General features: G+C 35.6%; 1 protein-coding gene across 7 annotated transcripts in view; it reads right to left on the bottom strand.

Moving 5' to 3' along the window:
• Positions 1–22892, bottom strand: part of ITGBL1 (integrin subunit beta like 1) — a 313368-nt gene that overhangs the window by 40020 nt on the left and 250456 nt on the right. For all 7 annotated transcript variants that reach the window (XR_008671146.2, XM_063697493.1, XM_063697491.1 and 4 more), the window contains one exon: positions 5636–5752. Coding sequence is in view for 6 of the 7 variants with exons in the window: in XM_063697493.1 (XP_063553563.1) it covers positions 5636–5752 (117 nt within the window). In the remaining variant the exon portion in view is untranslated. The remainder of the gene's footprint in view (positions 1–5635; positions 5753–22892) is intronic.

Genomic DNA, 22892 nt, shown 5'->3' with positions numbered 1-22892 from the left:
GTTAAGTTTATACATGTTTTTCATTTTACTTATTTGCTTGTTTGCTAAAATGCTAAGACAGTCCCTGATTTTGGAGTCAAGTACCATATTTTACTCTCTGGCCACATGTTGGATATATAGGTTTTATATTCTCCATATGAAAGGCCACAGATCTTATGGTTTAGTGTCTGGTGGAGAACTAAAAAAGTTACCAAAATGAGTGACTCTCTTATTTTGTTATCCTCTGAAGCCATAACAGAGGGATGATGTCTGTGTGTTTCACATTCTCATATTAGTAAGATTTGTTCTCCACTGGTGAGATGATGGGGGGGGACTAATTGCTTTGGAAAAACCAGCTGCAATTTCCTCCCCAAGGTACAGAGCTGCTGATTTGTGTGAGTCCAACTTCCTTCCAAAACGCTCTGCAGCTAGTGCTTCCAGATACCTGAGACAGATGTATTATTTTGTTCTGTAATGCAGATGGCCACTACAATCTTTTATTTTCATTACAGATACAGGACATTCATCAAATATCCACTGGCACATAGTACCAGGCACATTTCCGTCTTTATGTCTCTTTCTTTCCATAAAGCCAAATGGATTATTGTCCTTATTGTATATAGGAGTAAACCAAGGTAGACAGGTCAAACAAATACATAGGTAAACCAAAGCAGAGAAGACAAACAACCTGTCCAAGTTACTACAATAAGCAGGAAATAGACCCAGAATTAAAATCCTGGTCTGTCTGAATACAGGGTTCCCATTCGTCTTGCTATATGGCACTGCCTCACTTAATTCCAAAGAAAATGGTTACTTCTACTCACTTAAATTTTACATGAAAAAATGCAACAAAGTGCACACCATGTACATTAAAGCAACTGAGGACACCATACAATGTGGACTTTCTCTAGACAAAATATCAAAATACCCAAAGAAGATTTATGAATTTATATTTTGAAAATAATTTTACTCCTCAGAAACAAAACCTAGGAAGAAATACAACATAGTGTCATCAGATATTATTCTAGGATGATCAATTAATGGGTGATTTTTATTTTGTGGTTTCCATTTCTCTCTATATATTTTTTTAATTTTGAAAGCAAAAACACCAATTTAACAATATTTTTAAAGACCTGATATCTAAAGATGAGCCAAGTATAAGAAATGAAGGTGACATAATATGTATTATAAATAATACATGAGTAAGTAATATGTGAAAAAAAATCCTTTCTATTGATGGGTACAGAAGCAGCTGAGAAAGAGCTCTTGATGTAAAAAAAATGAAATCGATATTTTCCTTCAATATCTAATAAATAACTTTTCACCTGTGTGCTTTTGCCCAGCTTTCCCAGGCCTAAAATATTCTTCACATCCTATTTCTGCACATCTAAATACTAGTTGTTCAAAGTCCAAATCACATCCTCACCTCAACTTGATGAATCCTGTATCCAAAACTGGAATAGTTCTTCCTTTCTCATTCTCCTTAATTGTGAATCCTTTACTTGATCATTTATTCAAATAAAAATATTGAGCACTAACCTTTATCCTAGCTTTCAGCATATGATAATGAGAGAGAGAGATTGATTATATCCATGAGAATTGTAGACTTAAAGAAAAGGGACACAGGGACACTCTCAATACAACTTCATCACACTACGATGCAGGTGGTGCGGTATAGAGGAAGTAGGACCTCATTTCAGAGAGGCTTCCTCTAGGAGGTAATTTGGAAAAATCATGGAAGAATGGAAAGACAATAAGTTATTCACAAGGAGAAGTGACAATAAGGACTAGAATGTCAAGGAGAGGGAACAAACATACCCAAGGGATATGTTCCAAAGGGAGCAACATATCCAAGTTTCTCCATCTCTGTTGCTCTCTGTGAAGAAACCAATTTTTCAAGAAATGGAGACAACTGGTCAAGACAAGCATAGTCTCCTCCACCATTCAGTTGCTCAAAACAGAAACCTGGTGTCATCCTTGATCCTACCCTGCCCCTCATATTGTGCAACCATGAATTTCCTTAAATATGCTTGTACTCTGGGGAGGGAGCTCTAAGTTTCAACTAAGCTCTCAGGCTGACACTTGCCACCAGTCTCCTTTGAAGGCTGTGGGACAGGAGCCACATCTTACCAGCAGGCACTGTCAGGCACCAGGATATACCCATGGGAGTTCTTGCAGGAGTTCATGAGGATGAACTCATACAATTGGGGACTATTTTCTCTTGGGATAACACAGCCCATATGCATAGAGATGAGATCCACACTGCACAGATGTTGAGGCTTTTCTGGCTTAGAAGAAGTTGCACGCCCAACAGGAGCCAAAATCTTTCCCGATGATTCCGTAAACAGCTTTCAAGGAGCCCACAAGGGACAAGACTGTTGGCAGAGTTATGACACTTATGAAATCCAAAAGCATGAGGTTCCCATCAGCTGCTTATAGTTCAATTCATCATCTCTTCCAATGTAGTTGAAACTTATCAATCATAAATCATTATGACCATGAGCAATGTTGCTTGTTAACACTGAAATGCACCATCTTCATCTGTTGCCAGGGAACCAGAGCTAGGAGTTTAACAGAGTGCTGGAGTCTCTTGCAGCAGGGTGAAGGGTTTTGTTAGCCTCTTGACCCCACTGCTTCTAACATGTTCTCCAACACTTCAAGATCCTCCACCTTTACTTAACTCATCCAGCTAAGGCACCTTCGTCTCTCACCAGGGCTCATCTCCTAACATCCAGATTCACCTACCAACCCACAAACACACATAGTCCTTGGAGCAATCCATACTCCATCTGACAACCAGAAGTACTTTTTAAAACACTGTGATCATGTTTAAGCTTTCTTTAAGCCCTTCCTTTGGTTTCCTGTCACCTTTAGAGTAAAGCCTCAAGTTATTAACATGTTTACAAAACACGTCACACTATTTTCCCTTTGGTTTTCTAATCTGCAATCACACAGGGTTTTTCTCTGGTCCTCAAATGTTCCTGGCACACGTCATACACTCTCTTTTCTCCCACACAACTGAGCACTAGCTGCTCTCTGAGTGTACCCCACTTCCCCTACTTGGCCAAATTCCATGTATCCTATTACTACCAAGTATTGTTGTGAGGTGTAGTTAATACCCGTAAAGCACATAGTCTGCATTACATAGTTGTTATCCAGATATGAAGGCATTAGAGAAGTCTTTCTTAGCCTTCAGCCTATGTTAAATCCCCCTGTTATGTATATTCCCATTGAATCAAATCTCTTTTCAGATCACTCAGCTCCTTTTCATTCCTTTCTCAATGTTCTCCCTTCACGCTCAACCATAAGCTCCAGGAGAGCAAATGCTCTGTGTTCACCACTGAATGTCTAGTGCTGGCAAATAGTAGACACTCAATGAATATTTGTTTAGTTAATGAAAAAATAATTACTTCAGTTTAAACCATGCGTAATTCGGAGGAATTCCCATATGAGAATCTTTTATTAGAAATTGAAAAGAATCTAAAGCCAAGAATGACTGATTGCTGATCAATCATTTTAAGAGACATTGACCTAAATATGAAAGTGGAAGAGACTGAGATTACTCCAAAGCAACAAATAGACAGAAAAAACATACAAAAGCCATTTCTGGCGAGGCTCAGTGGCTCACACCTGTAATTCCAGCTCTTTGGGAGGCCAAGGCAGGAGAATCCCTTGAGCCCAGGAGTTCAAGATCAACCTGGGCCACTTAGTGAGACCCCCAAATCTCCACAAAAAATAAATAGCCAGCTGTGGTGGTATGTGCCTGTAGTCCCAGATACTCAGTAAGTTAAGGCCAGAGGATTGCTTGAGCCTAGGAGTTTGAGGTTTCAGTGAGCTGTGCTTCTACCACTGCACTCCAGCCTGGGTGACAGAGTGAGACTCTGTCTCAAAAAGAAAAAAAAAAAAAGAAAAGAAAAGAAAAGAAAAGTAACAATGGTAACAAGAGCAGAGACATGTAGATGGCACTTTCTAGGGGCCAGACAAGCTTTTTATACATGAATATGTATATATACATACATACATATTGCTATGAGAATTAAATGAGTTAATATATGTCATGTCCTTAACAAACAAACAAAAAGAGTAAAACCTACATAGGTATTTCTGGTTAACTAATACTAGTGAATAGAGGATTTAACCTAAGAATACTATTGACATATTGTTAAAACACGTTGGTGTCACTCTAGGGAAAACTGTGACATAAGGAACGATCTGTGAACTAAATATCAGAGCTGAAATTCTGGGTCTGCCACATTTTAGTTATGGGATGTTAACTTCCCCAACCTCACTCAATTTTCCATTTATGAAAGAAAAAGTAATAGAAACAATCTCTTAGGGTGGCTGCCATGACAATGGCATACGATAAACTGCCCAGCACAGCAGATGTTTTACGAATTTATGCCTGGTGTTCCATTATTGGGACGCTAAGCATGTGGGAGTTTTTTATATCCTACTGCTCCAGGTCATCACCAAGGTCTGACTGCAAAAATTCAAAAAAGTCTAACCTCAGTCATAAACAGGTTAAAAGGGCTTTTCCCCTCAACTCACAGAGAAAGGAAAGAAGAAAGTATTTTTTTGTCAGGTTTCAAATGTCTTATCGTTGGTTAGAGAGAGAACAGGCATATAGATGATTGATATAGATAGATAATAGATATACAGATAATAGATGATAGATAGATAGATAGATAGATAGATAGATAGATAGATAGATAGATAGACAGACAGACAGACAGACAGATAGATAGATAGATAGGATGGATGGATGGTGCCTCAGCCTTCCATTAAGACACACACTCTACTACCCATTAGTTATTTTTCCTGATCCTCTCCCTCATCCCACCCTCCACCCTCCAATAAGACATATGTAACAAGCCTACCTATGTATCCCTGAACTTAAAATAAAAGTTAGAAAAGACACACATTCTGTTTCTTTCTCCCAATAAAGGGATATAATTATTTTCTTGTAATGTAATTCCATGTCCACATCACTTCATTTATACTGGAAACGTGGAAAGATCTGTAATTCACATGCATCAGCCTCAGCGATATGAACCTTTTCAAGAATGCAATGCAAGAATAATGTTGACTCACATTCCCAGCCATAGAGGTGCTCGGATCAGCACTCTACTCCTGGGACTCTCATTTTTGTGGGTTACCTCTGCTCACTACCTTCTATCTGCCTCGCTCATTCTCTGGACAGTTTATTAATGCCAGTGAGCTCTTGTTTGGGTATGAGAGGCATCACGGAATCTGAGCGTATACCTCTTGTGATTTCTAAGAGTAATCTTACTCCATTTTTTCAAGTTTGTGGGTGATATTATACTTTCTCCTACCAGTGTTTATAAATAAAGTAATGAAAATCATGTTAAAATGCTGACTTGCCCCAAAACCTTTCACGATCATAAAGTATCTTAGTACTTAGATTCAATGATCTTTTATTGATAGTGTACTGTGTACTTTCACATACCTGCTAAATAAAGAGTTCAGGGAAATAAAGGTCATTACAAACCTAATTGTATATTGCTTTTAGGTTCAATGGTATATTGCTTTCTGTTTATCTTATTTTTAACAGCAATTGAAAAAGCAAAGTCAGTAGAATAAGGCAGGTAAAGCAAGTTGCATGCAGGTAGCATACAGCTATGAGAAAGGTTACTACCTCCACAGACCACACCATCGAGGTCTTCACAGCGGCGATCATCACACTCACAAGTCTTGCCATACACCCGGCGATCTCCTGGAGGATAGCAGGTGCATTTGCCACATTCACATTTACCTGGAAAGTATAAAGAAAGTGCACACTTATGAGGAGAGTCCCGGAATCACTAAGGCTTTCAAGGAGGCGAGCACACTATTAAACCCAAATCTCCTAGAACAGTTCTATTCTGTGCCTGATAATAGTTACACAAATACACATTTCCAACCTCCCTAAGGTAAAGCTGAAGTTCAAGAAGAAATTCCGTGGTGGTCTGGAGTGGAAGTGGCAGTTGCTGTCTCAGAAGTCATTCACATTTGCTATTCTCTAATTTTTGTTTCATTCACTTTTGAATAAATCCATTATAAAACTCTCTGGCTATTTCACATACAACTTATCTTGATGATTCCTTGAACATAACATAATACATTATATATACTGACATAATTTAGTATGATGTGGTCATTTTAAAATATTTTAATCTTGGGTCTATCTGCTCCATGAGAAAAAAAAGTGGTCATAGGTAATATTTCAATGTGCTATTTTAGTGACTATTTGTAGTCAATTTTATAGTTCATAGAACTCATTTTAGCACAGACCCTATGTCAAAGAGCATAACCTAAATATCTTTATTATCCTCATCTTAAAATTTAAAATTATAAATATTTTTGCAATGAATTTGGTTCATCGTTTGGGAACCCCTTAACTAGTCCCATTATGCTGAGTTTCATCATGATTTATTGAGTGGTAACTATGTGTCAAACACTATCATTCCCTGCATGACATAATTTCATTTTCCAATACCACACATTGACTAGAATCATTACAATCATTTTACTAAACAGGAAGCCGAGACATATTGAGGCCAAGTAACTTTCCAATGGTGAACCAGCTAGGAAGAAATAGATTCAAAATTTACATCCATTCTCATTAACCTCAAAGTTTGCGCAACTAACCATTAAACCACATTGTATCTTAATGTACATCTAATGCAGCATCAGAAGGCTATATGAGAAAGTAAATTTCTTTTGTTTGAGGAATCACTACTGGTTTGCCAGAAATTTGCTTGGGTGACAGTGCTCCGAGACATCTGTTACTCTCTGTCATTAGCCCAACCATCATAATTACACACCCACTGAAATAATCACAAGATGCTTCAGGGCTGACCTTGCAATGTTGTTAGTCACTCTGTTGCTGAACTTGTATCTTGTTAAAGAAATTCTGAGTTGGTGGATGATGGGGGAAAGAAAAATTAGTATTTAGGATCATATAATTTCAGAGCTGTAATTAAAGATAATCTAATGCAATGATTCATAATATTTTCTAGCTGACATGATGGGGTCACGATCCCTTTGAGAATCTGGTGAAAGACATGGCAATACAGTGTTGTGCTGGCTGACCTTCAACTAATCTCTACTTGGAGGTAGTCCCAGGTTCAGCAGGAGGCAGGGGTCCCTCCTTCAACGATATTCCCTCTTCCTATACCCTGGCAGCCAGAACAGGGACACATCAGACACCCTTGGTCAGGGCTTTTATTCTTGAGGGTGAAAGCAAAGGCACAACGTCTGTGGGCAGTGTGGCAAATGCAACAGGATAGCAATTCTGGAAGCCTTGAAGCTCAGCCTGCAGTAGCTGACATTCAGAAGTGATGGCAGCAGGAACTGGTTCTTGGCAGTGCCTTGCTTCCCCAGGTTGCTGCAGGAGCTAATTGTTCAAAGTTGCATTCTGAGCCTAAAGCCTTCTAATAAAATATTTTTTATCCCTTTTAATGAAGTTGGTTTTGTTGTTTGTAATCAAGAACCATAACTGGCACAACACAGATCTATCCCTGGAAAAATATACCAATACACATTTTTTTTTGGTAAAATGTCAGAAGGATCCATGACTTCCTTCAATTTATTTAATAGATGAGGAAACTCAAGCATGCTGGGGCTAAATGATTTGCCCAAGGCCAGCTCTCTATCTATTAGTAGTGTTGGTTTTAGAACCTAGATTTTCTGAACTCCAGTCACCTTTCAATGTGCATAAATGCTCTAATCTTTTTCATGGGTGGATGTGCAAATGATTCCAATAATGCAGGCTGTGGGGAGAAAGAGGCAAACTGTAGTACCATCAGCAGTGTGGTCTGGATATGGTGAACTGTTCCTTCACAGACAGACGTGGGAAGCCATGATCATCAGTTGCATTATTCCTGAGGGGCAATGCATTCCAGTTACATAGAACCAGTTTCTACGTTTCAGGGTATATGTATTTATGGCGACAAATTTATTCACATTTTAAGTAATTTTAAGTAATTCACATTTTAAGTAATTTTCCTGAACGTGCCTCATTGGCTTCTGTGCCTCTTCCCAAAAGATGAACTAAACACTGGCATATGTGTTCAGATTTCAACATTCCATTGTTTTCATTGTGGATAATTTCTGTCCTATATTTTTGTGTAAAGTTAGACAATAAAGTGTTAATATTCTGGTGTCGGCACATTTTCTTTCCTGATAAATAACAGTTCACATATCTTTCTAAAATATCAGAGAATATAGTAACCAATTTCCAATTCTTTTTTCACCATGTATCTATTGGAGTTTTAAAATGACTAATACTAAGGCAACTATGACATGAATTAACCTTTTGCATGTAACCCTAATAAAGTTTACAAGATACAGTGGCTTCTGATAAAAATCAAAAATAACGTATTAGGATGGGCACAAAAAATAGAATAAGACGTACTGTTTGGTAGCACAATAGGGTGACTACAGTCAATAATAACTTAATTGTATATTTTAAAATAAGTTAAAAAGTGTAACTGAATTATTTGTAACTCAAAAGGATAAATGCTTGAGAGGATGAATAACCCATTTTCCATGGTGTGCTTATTTCACATTGTGTCCTATATCAAAACATCTCATGTCTCCCACAAACATATACACCTACTATATATCCACAACATTTTTTAAAAATTTAAAAATTAAAATATGATGCATTAGGAAAGGCTAATTTATTGCAGACAAAGAGGTAAAAAAGAGTAAATTCTTCATGCATTCCATATTTTTTTGGTTTTTTTTAGAGACAGAGTCTTGCTCTGTCACTCAGGCTGAGGTGCAGTGGCATGATCTCTGCTCACTGCAACCTCCGCCTCCCGGGTTCAAGCAATTCTCCTGCCTCAGCCTCCTGAACAGTTGGGACTACAGGCACGTGCCTGGCTAATTTTTGTAAGTTTATTATTTTGCTGCCTCAGTTCACAACTTCTATTTAGCCACTACCACAAATCACTACCAATTTTGTTTCAGTCATTATCATATACCTATCAGGTAAATTTCCAATCATTCTTCAAGGTCCAAGGAAAACTACACCAAATCTGTGACATTGCCATCCTCCTACTCACACAATTTCACAAATACAGTAAAATTAACTATGCTTCTTACGTGTCCTCATAATTTTTTTTAGGCAGAGTCTCGCTCTGTCCCCAGGCTTGAGTGCTGGCAGTGCAGTGTTGCAATCTTGGGTCACTGCAACCTCCATCTCCTGGGTTCAAGCAATTCTCTTGCCTCAGCCTCCAGAGTAGCTCGGATTGCAAGCATGCGCCACCACACCCAGATGATTTCTTTTTTTTCTATTTTTAGTAGAGACAGGGTTACACCTGTCGGCCAGGCTGGTTTTGAACTCCTGGCCTCAAGCAATCCACCCGCCTTGGCCTCCCAAAGTGCTGGGATCACAGGTGTGAGCCACTATGCCCGGCAATCATAATGTTTTGAATCAATATTTATTGAACACGTGCATTAAACAATAATCATATATAAATACTATAGAAATATTCACATAATACATGAGCATTAATGGTAGAACTTGAATTTGAAATGGTATATCTCTCCCAGAATAGATATTCATTTCCAATTGCCTGAATACCTTCATTTGTGTTTTCCATGGTCAGATCAATTAAATATGTCCCATGACAAATTCATCATCTGTATTCACAAACCTACTCTTCTTCTTGGGTCTTCTGTGAAAATCCACATAATCTACTTTTTAAAAACATACATATGATTGTGTAATTCCTTTGCACAAATCCCTCTGATGGCCCCATGTAACCTTCAAAGCAAAGACTAGATTCTTCAACAGAGTTTTCCACACACGGTCCAACTTAACCTTTTCAAGTATATATCCAGCAATTATTGAGCACTCATGTTCAGAGACTTTATGTTCCCTATTTCTTCCCTCTGTGGTGCACACCACCATTTTCTCTGTAAAGTCCTACTCAGTGTTCCATAGCCAGCCCAAATCTAATCTCCTCTGAAACCTTCCTTGCCATCCCGGGTTGGTTACCTGGAAGAATTGTCACCTTTCTGATCCCACAGCCCTTTGTCTATACCTAGTAGAATACTGAGTGCAAAGTTTAAACTAGATAAGCAAGTGCCTCAACCCAATTGTTAAGTGATAAAATCACTACGGTCCAGACTAACGGTGAGATTTGTATCTTGTTAGCAGCCAACTAAGTTCTCCCTTAATGTAGTAGAAGGATGCTGACATACAGGTTTATTGACTTGATTTCAGATAAGGAATTGAGTCCAGTCTTTTTCTTTTGTTTACTAAATGATATTATTATTATTATTTCAGTGATTGTTTTACTGTTATGGAGATACAACTGTGGCTTCTGAAATCAATACCAAATTAATATTCTCATACATGAGAAAGAAGGAAAATGGAAATCTGCCTTTCTAGCACTGTGCTACTTTATATGACATATTTAAAAGAAAATCTAAAAAAAGAGATACCCAAAGAAATAAAAATAAAGCAAGTAATTTGCAAGAAGACAATTCAGAAACAGACAGAAAGGAGCATAGAAATAACTGTGCGAGAAGAAATTAATTCAGCCAACATCATCAATATCATCCAACCAAAACTTATCTGAAATTTACTCTACATTGAGTCTGCCTACTCTTATTAAGTTTTAATAAAGTAGATAATCTCTAGGCACATACAAAATCATTCCAATGATATCATTTCATAAAGAACTGCATTTTTTATGAATTATATTTTAGAGCTCATTATAAGCTATCAAAGAAGAATAATGAACTAAGGCAGATTTTTAGAAGTTCCGATCAAAATAGATTTTACTTAAAAATTCAAACAAGTTCAGACTCTGAACTTGTGTAAAATATAGACAAATTATAAGTCAAGATATAAGCAAAAAGCCCAACTATGTGCAGGTAATCATTTTAATAAAAACTCTTAATTTAAATCTCTTTAAATTTATATTTTCCCACAATCATTAAGATATAAGATTCAGATAAAGTGTCTATTTTCACCTTTTTTTCTCATAAGAACTACATTAAAATGTAAATTAAATGTAAAATTAGATATGGGAGTACACTGTTAAATAAGAGATATATATGTCTCTAAAGTCTGCTATTCTATAGCATTTACCTCATTTTACCGCATACTGACTACCAAAAAATGTGGAGGAATGATTATATCACCAAAATTAAACCCTAAACATTTTGACCAGTATTCCTAACTTCATAACAAAAAAGTGCTACTAGTATAAAACTAAAAGGTCACAATATATGTAATAATTGTTTTATAGAATATATAGACAGCTAAAATTTACTAGAACATTATCTCATTCTAACCTTAAGCCCAATCTTCTATATAACTATCTCAAAATATTTAAAGTATTCATTAAAAAGGAAGCTTAAAATTTTAGAATGTTATATGTATTTTTGAATAGCATTTTGTGTATTGAATATTTTATATGTAAAACTAATTCTGGAAATAAAACTCTGCTCTGGGTTTATAAAATAGTTGCCACTTGGATATTCGTCTGAAGCCCTTCCAGACTTCACCTATAGACCACAGCACCCTCGCCCACTAGTAATGAACTGCCTCCAAAAATTATCTCAACATAATCCACATTATCTCATTCTAACCTTAAACCCAATCTTCTATATGGCTAGCTCAAAATCTTTAAAGTATTCATTAAAACGGAAGCTTAAAATTTTAGAATGCTATGTGTATTCTTGAATAGCATTTTAATGCTATTAGATTGAATATATTATGTGTAAAAATAATTCTGGAAGTAAAACCTCTGCTCTGGGTTTATAAATTAGTCAGCACTTGAATATTTGTCTGAAGTCCTTCCAGACCTCACCTATAGACCACAGCACCTTCTCCCACTAACAATGAACTGCCTTCAAAAATTATCTCAGCATAATCCATGAAAAATACATCACATTATTTTTTTCTCTTTATATGGTTGCCATATGTGAGAGACTAAACCTCAAAGGCAGCTAAAAGGAGAAGCAGGAGAATAAGGAGGAGGAAAAGGAGGCTTAGTTAGAACTGCTTCATTCTAATAGGGGAAAGCAATGGTGGTGGTGGTTGCCGGGAGGAGTAACATAGGAACCGGGCAAAACATAGATGAGCAAAAGATAGAAAACACCTTGTGTTGCAAAAGCATAGCAGCAAAGTACAATTTAAAGTAAACTTCCCAAAAAGAAGTTTGCTGCTGTTCTCTTAACTCCAGTCTCATCTCAGCCCAATCCAATTACCTCAAGATACTGCTATGTGACAAGTACTTCTTCAGCAATGTCTCCAATGACCCCAACCCAGTGGCCAATTCTCTGTACCATCTTATATAACCTCTCAGAAGCTTTTGAGAGTTGACCCTGCCCTTTTGGGAAATACTTTCTTCTATTAGCTATTATTGGATTATGAATTCTTCTTAGGCTGTATTACTGGATTCTCATCTTTATACAAATATCTAAATCTTGGATTGCCCCATGGCTCAGCCCTGAACCTTCTTTCCTCTATATTTTCCAAAATTTCCTGCTATCCCATGGATTAAACAACTGTCTTACATGATGAACACTCTCAAATATATCACTGGCCTAGAGTCATCCCCTGAGAAGACACTATTCTAGAAAATTGCTTAAATACTAATGCCAATAGGTATATATAATAATCTTTTCAAAAGAAATCCAAGATTATGGTTAACAGGGAATGATCTAAGTTAGAGATGGGAGATGTTTATAACAACCATTGTTATAGTTTAAGTGCAATTTAATAAAAATTAGACAAACAATATAATAAAGAGCCAAGATCATTATTAGCAGATGGTCTGTCTTTATGCCCAAGATTTTAAAAATTACAAATGCATTTAAAGTAATAAAACATTTTGGCAAGGTATCTTGTGACAAAATTAACATACAGAAATGAAAAAATTTTTATGTGCCAACACTAACCCAACCTAATATAATGGAAAATTGTTTCATGTACAAAAATATCAGCAACGTAAAATAAATGAACTTATACAACTTTGCATATAAAGTCATAATGAAGGCCATAGGAGAAGACTTATAATTTTTAAAAGGACATACTTTCTTATTAAGAAGTGTCTGATTTTTCCTGAATTAATAAATCAATATTGTACCAATCAAACTCACTGAATGTTTTCAAGTTGATGAAATGATTCTCAAATTTGTCTGAAATAACAAGTATGGTAATATTCAGAAATACTTTAAAAACAGAGTCTGTGTGCATCTATGGAAAATAAGTGGAGAAATGTCATAACAGGTAAGCTGAACAATGTAAAATGACTCTTTTTATAAGTCAAAAAGTCAGACGTCATCAATTTTATGTTATTCAACCAAATAAAATGTCCTCTAACTATAGTAAATAAAGTGTTTTACTAGTGAAAAAGGAAGAAAGAGGAAGAGAGAAAAAATGTTAAAGGATATGCATGCACTTAATAATAATAATTGGTTGGTGCTAATGGTAAACATTTTAAAAACTTCTATTTGGATTAGGAATAAGAGAAAGATAAATTTATCTTTTAGTTCTATCCAACACTGCACTAGATGTCTTTGTCGGTAGAATATGGTAAGGATAAAAAGATGACATAAAGAATTGAAAGAAGGAAACAAAAATTACTTAACCGAAAACTGTGCATGTAGACAATGCAAAAACTACTAACAAATAATATGGATTATTAGGAGAGTATATTAGTTGCCCTATAGCAAACATATATACAAAAATAAATCGCATATGTATATACAGCATAGACAAATGAAAGCTTTAAGATTTAAATGTGAAGAAATACTGTATGCTTATTATTCAATATTGTTAAAATACCAAATATCCCCTAATTGATCTATAGCTTCGATGTAATTACAACCAAAATCTTATCAGGATTTTTTAAAGCTTAAAAGCCAATTATGACATTTATACAGAAATGGAAAGCACCAATAACGAAAATACTTATGAACAAGAAGGAGGTAGAAATACCTTTTGAAATAGATATCAGGGCTTATTTCAAAGGCACAGTAATTATAAAAGTTGGATTTTGGTGGAAGTGGAGACCAAGTAGAATAGAATAGAGAATCCAAAAACAATTCCTTGCATATACGAATACTGGATTAGGACAAGGTGACACTGAAAAGCAACAAAGGAAAGATGACTTTTCACATAAATGGTGCTGGAGTAAATAACTAAAAAAGAAAATATTAACCATTTGAATTATAATTAGGAGCTCTAGTACATTAGAAAATAAGAGAGTGAAAACGTGAGCCACAGAATGAAAGATGATATCAGTGACACACATATCTGACAGCTGTCTCATATGAAGACTATTTAAAGAACTCTAACAACAACAACAACAAATACATACAATCCATTAAAGACATGGGCAGGAGATCTGAATGCGCACTTCAGCAAATGGGATTGTATGGCCAGTAAATATATGAAAAGATACTCCTCCTCTTATTCACATGGGAAATGCAAACTAAAACCACAAAAAGATTCTGCCCCAACCCAATCAGATTAGCAAAGATTTAAAAACTGACCCTAATAAGCATTGGCAATGGTTTGGAAATACAGATAAGTCTTTTGCAGAGGTTGAGAATATAAATTGGTAGAATATTCTGGGGACCGTTTGGCATTATCTAGTGAAGTTGGCATGCATAATCTAAGAATCAGCAATTTAATTCTTGGGTAAGTTCCCTAGAGAAAAAAGCATACACATGTGAACCAGGAAATGTTCCAGAGTAATCATAGCAACATTATTCTTAGCAACTTCAAAGGAGAAATGCCCCAAATGTTCATCAATTACGGAATACTTACATACCAGCTATATTCTTAAATGAAACACTATAGCAATTAAAAGAAAGAATCGCAAATACATGCAACGTAGTGCCTGAGTCTTAAGAACATAATGTAGAGTGCGAAAACTCAGTCATAAAACAATGCATGCTGTTTGATTAATTCCAAAAAAGTCAAGTCTAACTATCACACTGTTTGGGAATATATACCTAGGCGGAAAACTTTAAAGACAGGTATAGAGGTGATTACATGAACATGAGAATAAAGGTTATCTTTTTAGGGAGAGAGTATGCTGATTTCAGAGAAGTGAGAATGGAGCTTTTAGGATTCTGGCATTCTTCTATTTCTGAACCTGGGCATGTGATTACTTTATATGATTCATAATGCTATAAATTTATGTTATATATAAATTATATAAATATGTTATATATGTTATATATATATTATATAACATATATATATATGTTATATATATATTTATATATAACATATATATATATGTTATATATAAATAATAATGGATTATTCAAAAAATATGTTTGATAAAATTGGTGAGCCATGTTTCAAAAATATTCATTTCCTTTACTTCACTCCTTACAACTAAATACATTTCCAGGTGTTTCTCAAATGTAAAAGTTTAAGTCATAAAACTAGACAAGAATATAGGTGAGAGTTTTCATAACACTTGGGTGAGAAAACTATTCTAAATATGACACCAAATCAGAAATATAAAGGACAATATTAATAAATTTGACCATAAAATATTCAATATTCAATTTCTATAGAGCAATGAATAACCTAAGACTAAAATATAAATGATAAACAAGGACAAAATATTTGTACAAACAATATAGACACTAAGAAAACATTACTATGTGTATAAGTTAAAATAAAAATAATAATAAATGAGCAAAAGAAAAATGAACTGAGGACAAAAATGGGTTATTCACAATAGAAGAAATATACATTGATCATTGTGAACATGAAATTACTTTTATCTTTTAGTAAATACGATGGAAATTAACTGCAAACTTGAAATAATTACACTTTTAGGAAAGTTACCGTGTTCATTGAAATATTTGACATTTCTGAAATCTTTGTTACTAAATTTTACTTGATATAGCCTGGAAGAAACTCTCATTCACAGTTTTTTTGGAATGTTATCCATAAGATACTGCAAGATTTATATAAACAAAATACTATTATTTTAATACTAGAAAGACAAAGTCGAACTTTTCTTTTACTTATAGGGTAAGTCAGTATATCTAAAGTATAAGATAAAATGAAAAAGAGTAGCTTGTGACCTTTATAAAATACAGATTGCCTCATTTGCATTATTACAAATAGATTAAAACTTTAGTAATTTCATTCGTTCACATCCTGATTAATTGCTGGAGTGTAGTTACAGTAGAAATAATCAGAGGGTAAGAGAAGAAACGGAAAGGTCATCTCTTGTTCCACAATCATTTATTTAACTATTGTCTGTCTTATTTTTTAATAGTTAAACATTCATGGATGACTCATATCTGGAAGCATTACCTTATGGAAAGTTGTCAACTTCTGGTAGAGGTTAATTTTCTAAAACTGGTATAAGGTAACGATTGTGAAATTGTGAAGTTTGACATTTGTTTTTCAAGCTATATTCCTCTTCCTCTTTTCTCTCCTTCTCTGCCTCTTCTTGATCCTCTACTCCCTCCCTTTCCCCTCTGACTATTCTCTCCCAACACACACACACATATACACACACACGCACACACGCACACGCACATCCACCCACCCACACACACACCACCTTCACTCCTTCCCTCTTTCTTCCAGGTTTTTCTTTTCTTCTTGGATTCCTCTTTTTTCATAATCTCAACCACAACCAATATCTCAAGCCTTAGACTTTGACATCTCCTTCCCTCACTTTCTTTGATTTTCTCGCTTTAAGGTCTCACTTCCACAGGACACAGGTTTCAAACCAGCAGGGACTAAGTTTCTAGATCTTGGATGGGGAGACAAGAAGACGAACAAGACAGACACAGTCGCCCACTAACCTCATGGATTGACAATCAAGAGAGTCCTCACATAACTAATTCAGGAAAGTCATTATTTATTCAGGACCAAGTACATCTCTTCTGCATGACCACCAGTAACATTTTTGCACATTTGCGTAAGAGTGAAAATCTGTAAACTCAGAAGCCACAGGATAGATGCCTGGACTTGAACTGCTAGTGTTAAAAATTGTAATCACCTTCAGAAACCACGATTGAATACGCAACACGCACACACATATGCACACAGGCACACGCACACACATACACATACGTTTCTTCCCTATACGGTCACATTTAAAGTGTTCCGCTGAAGAATACTAACTTCTTTCTAACTACCCCACATAGAGAACACACATGTTCTTGCTGAAGAATAGGTTTAGCAGGGCTCACAATCTTAAATGTCTGCATTACTTTGATCATTCCCCAGACACATTTTGACTATCAACTGTGGGGTAAGTATCATGCTAGATATTGAGATACAAAAGAAAGAAGGTTGTTTTAACACTTTTACTAGCAGGGGAAATTAAGGTAAAATGCACGTGCACACAGGGCCTGCAGGGTGAGAGAAAGGTTCTGGCAAAGATAATGTGGGGTTGAGTCTTAATGTGTTTGTTTAAGTGTCTAAAAGGGAAATGCATTTTGTGGCACAGGTACAATTAAAAATGTAGGCTCTAACTTTTAATAGGTCTGGATTTTAATCTTGGTGCATACACAACTAAATGTGATTCCTTGGAAGAATAAGTTAAACCTCATTTATTGTGGCTGCATAATGGGAGTAAAAATAATACCCATAGCACAGGATGATTGTAAGGGCTAAATGTTATAATGTGTACAAACTACACAGTACAGGGCTTGGCACATAGTATGTGTTCAACAAATATTAAATATTATCATCATATTTTAATAAGTAAAACACAGCTGAGAGGCTTGGAGTTCAATTACTCACATACAATTTGTTCACTTCCTTTTTCATTGTACTTTTCTATGAAAAAAAAATAAGTGTATTCCCCGACCCAGAATGAGATGATTTCAGGAGAGCACTGTATCATCAAATGCACCTGCTGGTGTGGTAACAGTAGGCACACTCTCCATGACCTTATTTTTTTTTCACTTTTTAAAATGATAAAAACCACACTTGCAGTATGTGCTCAATAGTTGGGGAGTAATTAGAGGCTCACATAAAACAGAAAATAGATTAGCACTTTACTAACATAGTCCTTCTTCGCCTAAAATAATAGGTTTGCCATAGCAACCTGATTGCACTAGAGAAAGTGCCTGCCAAATGCATCCTAAGTTCCCTTGCAATTTCTATGACAAGGAATTAAACACTTGAGAACTATAATATTCTGTGCCATTTCAGCTAAGTACAAATATTTTTGTGCGAATACAGTAATCTTCCTTCAGACATTTGAAAGTGAAGAGGCACCCTCACCTTCCATTTCAAAACAGCCAGTAAAACTTCATATAATGGAAGCCACGTTGACATTACAGATCAATCGTTAGCCAAGAAAAAGTTGTTCATGACTTTAAAATACAGATAAATGTTGATTCTTCTATTTGTGTTTTCTTAGTACACAAGGATTAAAGTAATCAATCATGGAGTATGTGAGGAACTAAGACATTTAAGAAAATTCTGTACTAATATAATTCTCTCTTCTCTGTCTTAGAGTGTCTAAAATTGAAAATGGGAAGAGAAGCACCAGGCCACACTCATCTCTAAAGGTTTTCCAAACCATAGAGCAAAACATCACAGAGGAGGTCATTTAGGATTCTAACAGATTATCTCATTATTTGAACCTTGAGATGGCTTCTACAACAACACCAAAAACTATTCAAGATTCACTTTTTTCTAACAAAAACGCTATAAATTAGGTAGTAATATCATACTCATATACAAAAGTAATTCTGAAACTGAGTGACAGGTCCAAGTTTAAAAAGTCAGTGAATGACTGAGGTAGGAAATGTAGAGCTGAAGTTCTTAACCAGTGTAGTCCACCATGAAGCAGCCCATGTAAATTAGAGTAAAAATCTCCTTTTTTCTAGCTGGCAAAACCCATTGATTGGTCATCAGGCAGTGCCCTGCTTCCGAAACACAGTTATGGATTTCTGAATACATAAGTCCTATGAAATACTGGCTAATCTTTGACATTGACTTTAATGATTTCATTCCAGATTGTAAACAAACACACTCAACTGTAATTCACCATAAAATTACTTTATGAGATAAATGCTGAAGGACACACACAGGCAATCAACGTCATGCACCAGTGAAAGAAAGTGTTGTCGTTGATATAATCAGATAAATGTTTCTATAGAAAGTGTTTCTCGGCCAGGCGCGGTGGCTCACGCCTGTAATCCCAGCACTTTGGGAGGCTGAGGAGGGCAGATCATGAGGTCAGGAGATGGAGACCATCCTGGCCAACATGGTGAAACCGCATGTCTACTAAAAATACAAAAAATTAGCTGGGCGTGGTGGCACATGTCTGTAATCCTAGCTACTTGGGAGGCTGAGACAGGAGAATCGCTTGATCCAGGGAGTCGGAGGTTGCAGATCACACCACTGCACTCTAGCCTGGGCAACAGCGAGACTCCAACTCAAAAAAATAAAAAAAAAAATTTAAAAAAGTGTTTCTTGAAGATGAGTTTATTTGGGGAGGAGAAAGGAGTAGGGTAGAATCAGGCTCTAGTCACTTTGAACTTCTTGGTACTAACGCTTTAAAACATTAAAAAGTGGGCCAGGCGCAGTGGCTCATGCCTGTAATCCCAGCACGTTGGGAGGCCAAGGCAGTGGATCACCTGAGGTCAGGAGTTCGAGACTAGCCTGGCCAACATGGTGAAACCCAGTCTCTACTAAAAATACAAAAAATTAGCTGGGTGTGGTGGTGAGCACCTGTAGTCCCAGCTACTGAGGAGGCTGAGGCAGGAGAACTGCGTGAACCCAGGAGGCAGAGGTTGCAGTGAGCCGAGATTGTGCCACTGCACTCCAGCCTAGGTGACAGAATGAGACTCCATCTCAAAAAAAAAAAAAAAAGTCTCAGTGAATCTGTCACTTTCTTAATACACATTTCAGAAGTGCTAATTAAACTGTTTTCTTCCCAAATCTGGGATAATTAGCAAACATATTTTACAAATTGAACAACGAAATCAATAGAAAAATACATAATATACTTTCCCTCACAAATAGGCTTATCTTTTAAAATTAAGAAAAATTCACCATAAAACAACAGTTTCTTCTAGCTTATCTTTTTATTAGTCTTTGTTTTTGACTCTACCAAAATAAACTTCCCCAAGTTGCAGACATTAGAAAGACTATTGCATACATACGAGTTTACACATATGTGAGAATGTATGTACATGCGAATTTTGGATGATGCAAATTCATGTGAGCAACTTATCCTCAAATAGTTTATGCAAAAAAGCTCTTTGTACTATTCTTAAGTCTTCTAAGTTTGAAATTATTTCAAATAAAAATAGTTTATAATTTAAAAATACATAAGTAAAACTATATATAATTTATGTAGTTAAATGGTATTTTCAAAAATAAGGTCGTATCAATAATCATGTATACACCTACTCACACATTTTATATCCAATTTTGGAAAACAGTTTTTAGCATCATATTCAGGATGTAAGCCATTTTTATCTATGAAGCCGTGTCAAACATATGCAGAACCTGGGAACTGTATAGCCCCAAATGCCAGAAACATAATAAGCTTAAAGTATAAGGATGTAGTAAATTTGCTTTGACTTTGCCATTTTACAGCACATTCATCATAGACAGGATTAATAAGTAAGAGTTACAGAGAAGTACAATTTAACATACTATAATAAATAGGATTCTACCCATAAGCGTTGTCCTGAATGGAATGGATTAGCATAAGGGGGAATACATTTCTCCTCCCAGATGGAAGTGAAGCCAGGAAGTTCATATTTCATAAAGGTTGGTCATTTATGCTCTGGAGTCTGAGACCTAAGAGAGAATTCCCTATCTACCACTTATAAGTGCTATAATTTTAAGAAATAATGATCCTCCCTATTTCCAAAAATTCAAAATTAAGAGTATCTACATAACTGCCTTTAAAGAGGCTGAAATAGAAATCTATTTTCACAAGTACTACTATTTGGATTTTCTGGGTACCACTGTGATATGAGGTTGTGGTACAGTGTCTGAACAGCTTTAAAAATTCAAGAACTATATAACCTAAAGAGTAAAAGCCTTTCACAAATAGACCTACACATATTATATTTTTGTATATGACAGTGGTATATAGTTTTTTCACACCTAATATGTTTCTCATTCTAAAATGAATTTCTGCTTTCTTCTTCTTCCCCCTCTGCTGACAATATGTTTCAGATAACTTATGGTTTCTCTATTAAGTAGTGCTAATTATTTATGTATTTATATATTTAGAAAGAGAGTCTCGCTCTGTCGCCCAGGCTGGAGTGCAGTGGTGTGATCTCAGCCCACTGCAACCTCCACCTCCCAGGTTCAAGCAATTCTCGTGCCCAAGTAGCTAGGGTTACAGGCATGTGCCACCACGCCCAGCTAATTTGTATATTTTTAGTAGAGATGGAGTTTCGCCACCCAACTCCTGGCCTCGACTGATCCACCCACCTCAGCATCCCAAAGTGCTGGGATTACAGGTGTGAGACAGTGTGCCCAGCCAGTAATGCTACTATGCTTATTTAATTTAATGGTAATTTAAATAATATCTTATACGAATATCTTATACTGACATTATTCTTCAACCGACTCCTTTTCCACTTTAAAGTCCTATTGGAATTTTTGTCTCTGTTTTAAGAAATAATTTTTAGATTACCAAAAATCCAATAAACAGTATTAAGTAAACCCAAAGGCAACCAGGATTTAAGTGGCCAAGATACTAGAGAAAAGAGGACCATTGGAAAGTGACTTCTACCTTCTATCCAAATAATCTCTTTGATGTATTTGTCACTTCCGAAACTATTTGGGGCAAGAGGTTGAAATGCCAAGCAGAAACCAATATCTAAAATATGAATAAACTAGGCAGAACTTTTGGCTTTTTGATCTTGCTGCAAATACAGTAATTGGAACACAGCAACCTTCAAGAAGGAGGTATTGATAAACATTCCATAAACACCACAGATTTTCACTTTAGATATTATCTCAATTCCTAATTGGATATATATCTATATTTATATCTATATCTATATATCTGCCAGAAAAAAGTAAACTGTCCCTCAAGGAAGATCATATCATTTACAAAATTCTACCAATTTTGATAAACAATGTTTAAACACACCAAAACCAACAACAACAACAAAAAAGCAAAACAAAACAAAAACAGGTATGTCAAGAGACAGGACAGATTCACTAAAAATAAAAGAGAAAAAAACAGACAATAGAAAGAGATTAAAAAATGATGCAGGTAACAAATCATCAGTCATTGACTAAAATATCTATTACTTTTAAAATGTTCAAAAATTATATTACTGTATGGAGAAACTCACTAGACAATTATCTGTAAAAAACAAAGTGGAAATTCTGAATTTAAAAATACAGTAAAATTAAAAATTGAATAAGGATATTCGATGGTAGACTAGACACAGAAGAAAAGATTAGCAAACTGGAAGATAGGATAGTAGAAAATACCCAGATTAAAGGATGGGGAAGAAAAAGAATTGGGGAAAGGAGCATAAGAGATACATTGGACTTGAAATTGTATCTCGTGCATCTAATTGGGTTCTCAGAAGGAGAAAAGATAGAATGAGGCAGAAAGGATATTTGAAGAAATAATGGATAAGACATTTACACGGCTATTATCGGATGAAATATCCCACCCCTAAATTTATATGTTGAAGTCCTAATTACCAGTACCTCAGAGTATGATTATATTTGAAGATAGATTCTTTAAAGTGGTAATTAATGTCAAAGGAGATCATTAAGGTGACCCTAATCTTGGTGACCTTACTAGAAGAGGAGATTTGAACACACACATTAAAGAGAAGAGATCACGTGAAGACACAAAGGGAAGGCTATGTACAAGACAAGGAAAGAGGCCCTTGGAAGAAATCAACCTTACTTAAATCTTGGTCTTGGATTTCTAGCTTCC

The sequence above is a fragment of the Gorilla gorilla genome, chromosome 14 (assembly GCF_029281585.2).
Source record: "Gorilla gorilla gorilla isolate KB3781 chromosome 14, NHGRI_mGorGor1-v2.1_pri, whole genome shotgun sequence".
NCBI lineage: Eukaryota > Metazoa > Chordata > Mammalia > Primates > Hominidae > Gorilla > Gorilla gorilla.
Note: the sequence above shows the minus strand (reverse complement) of the source record. Positions and strands in the feature narration are given on the sequence as shown.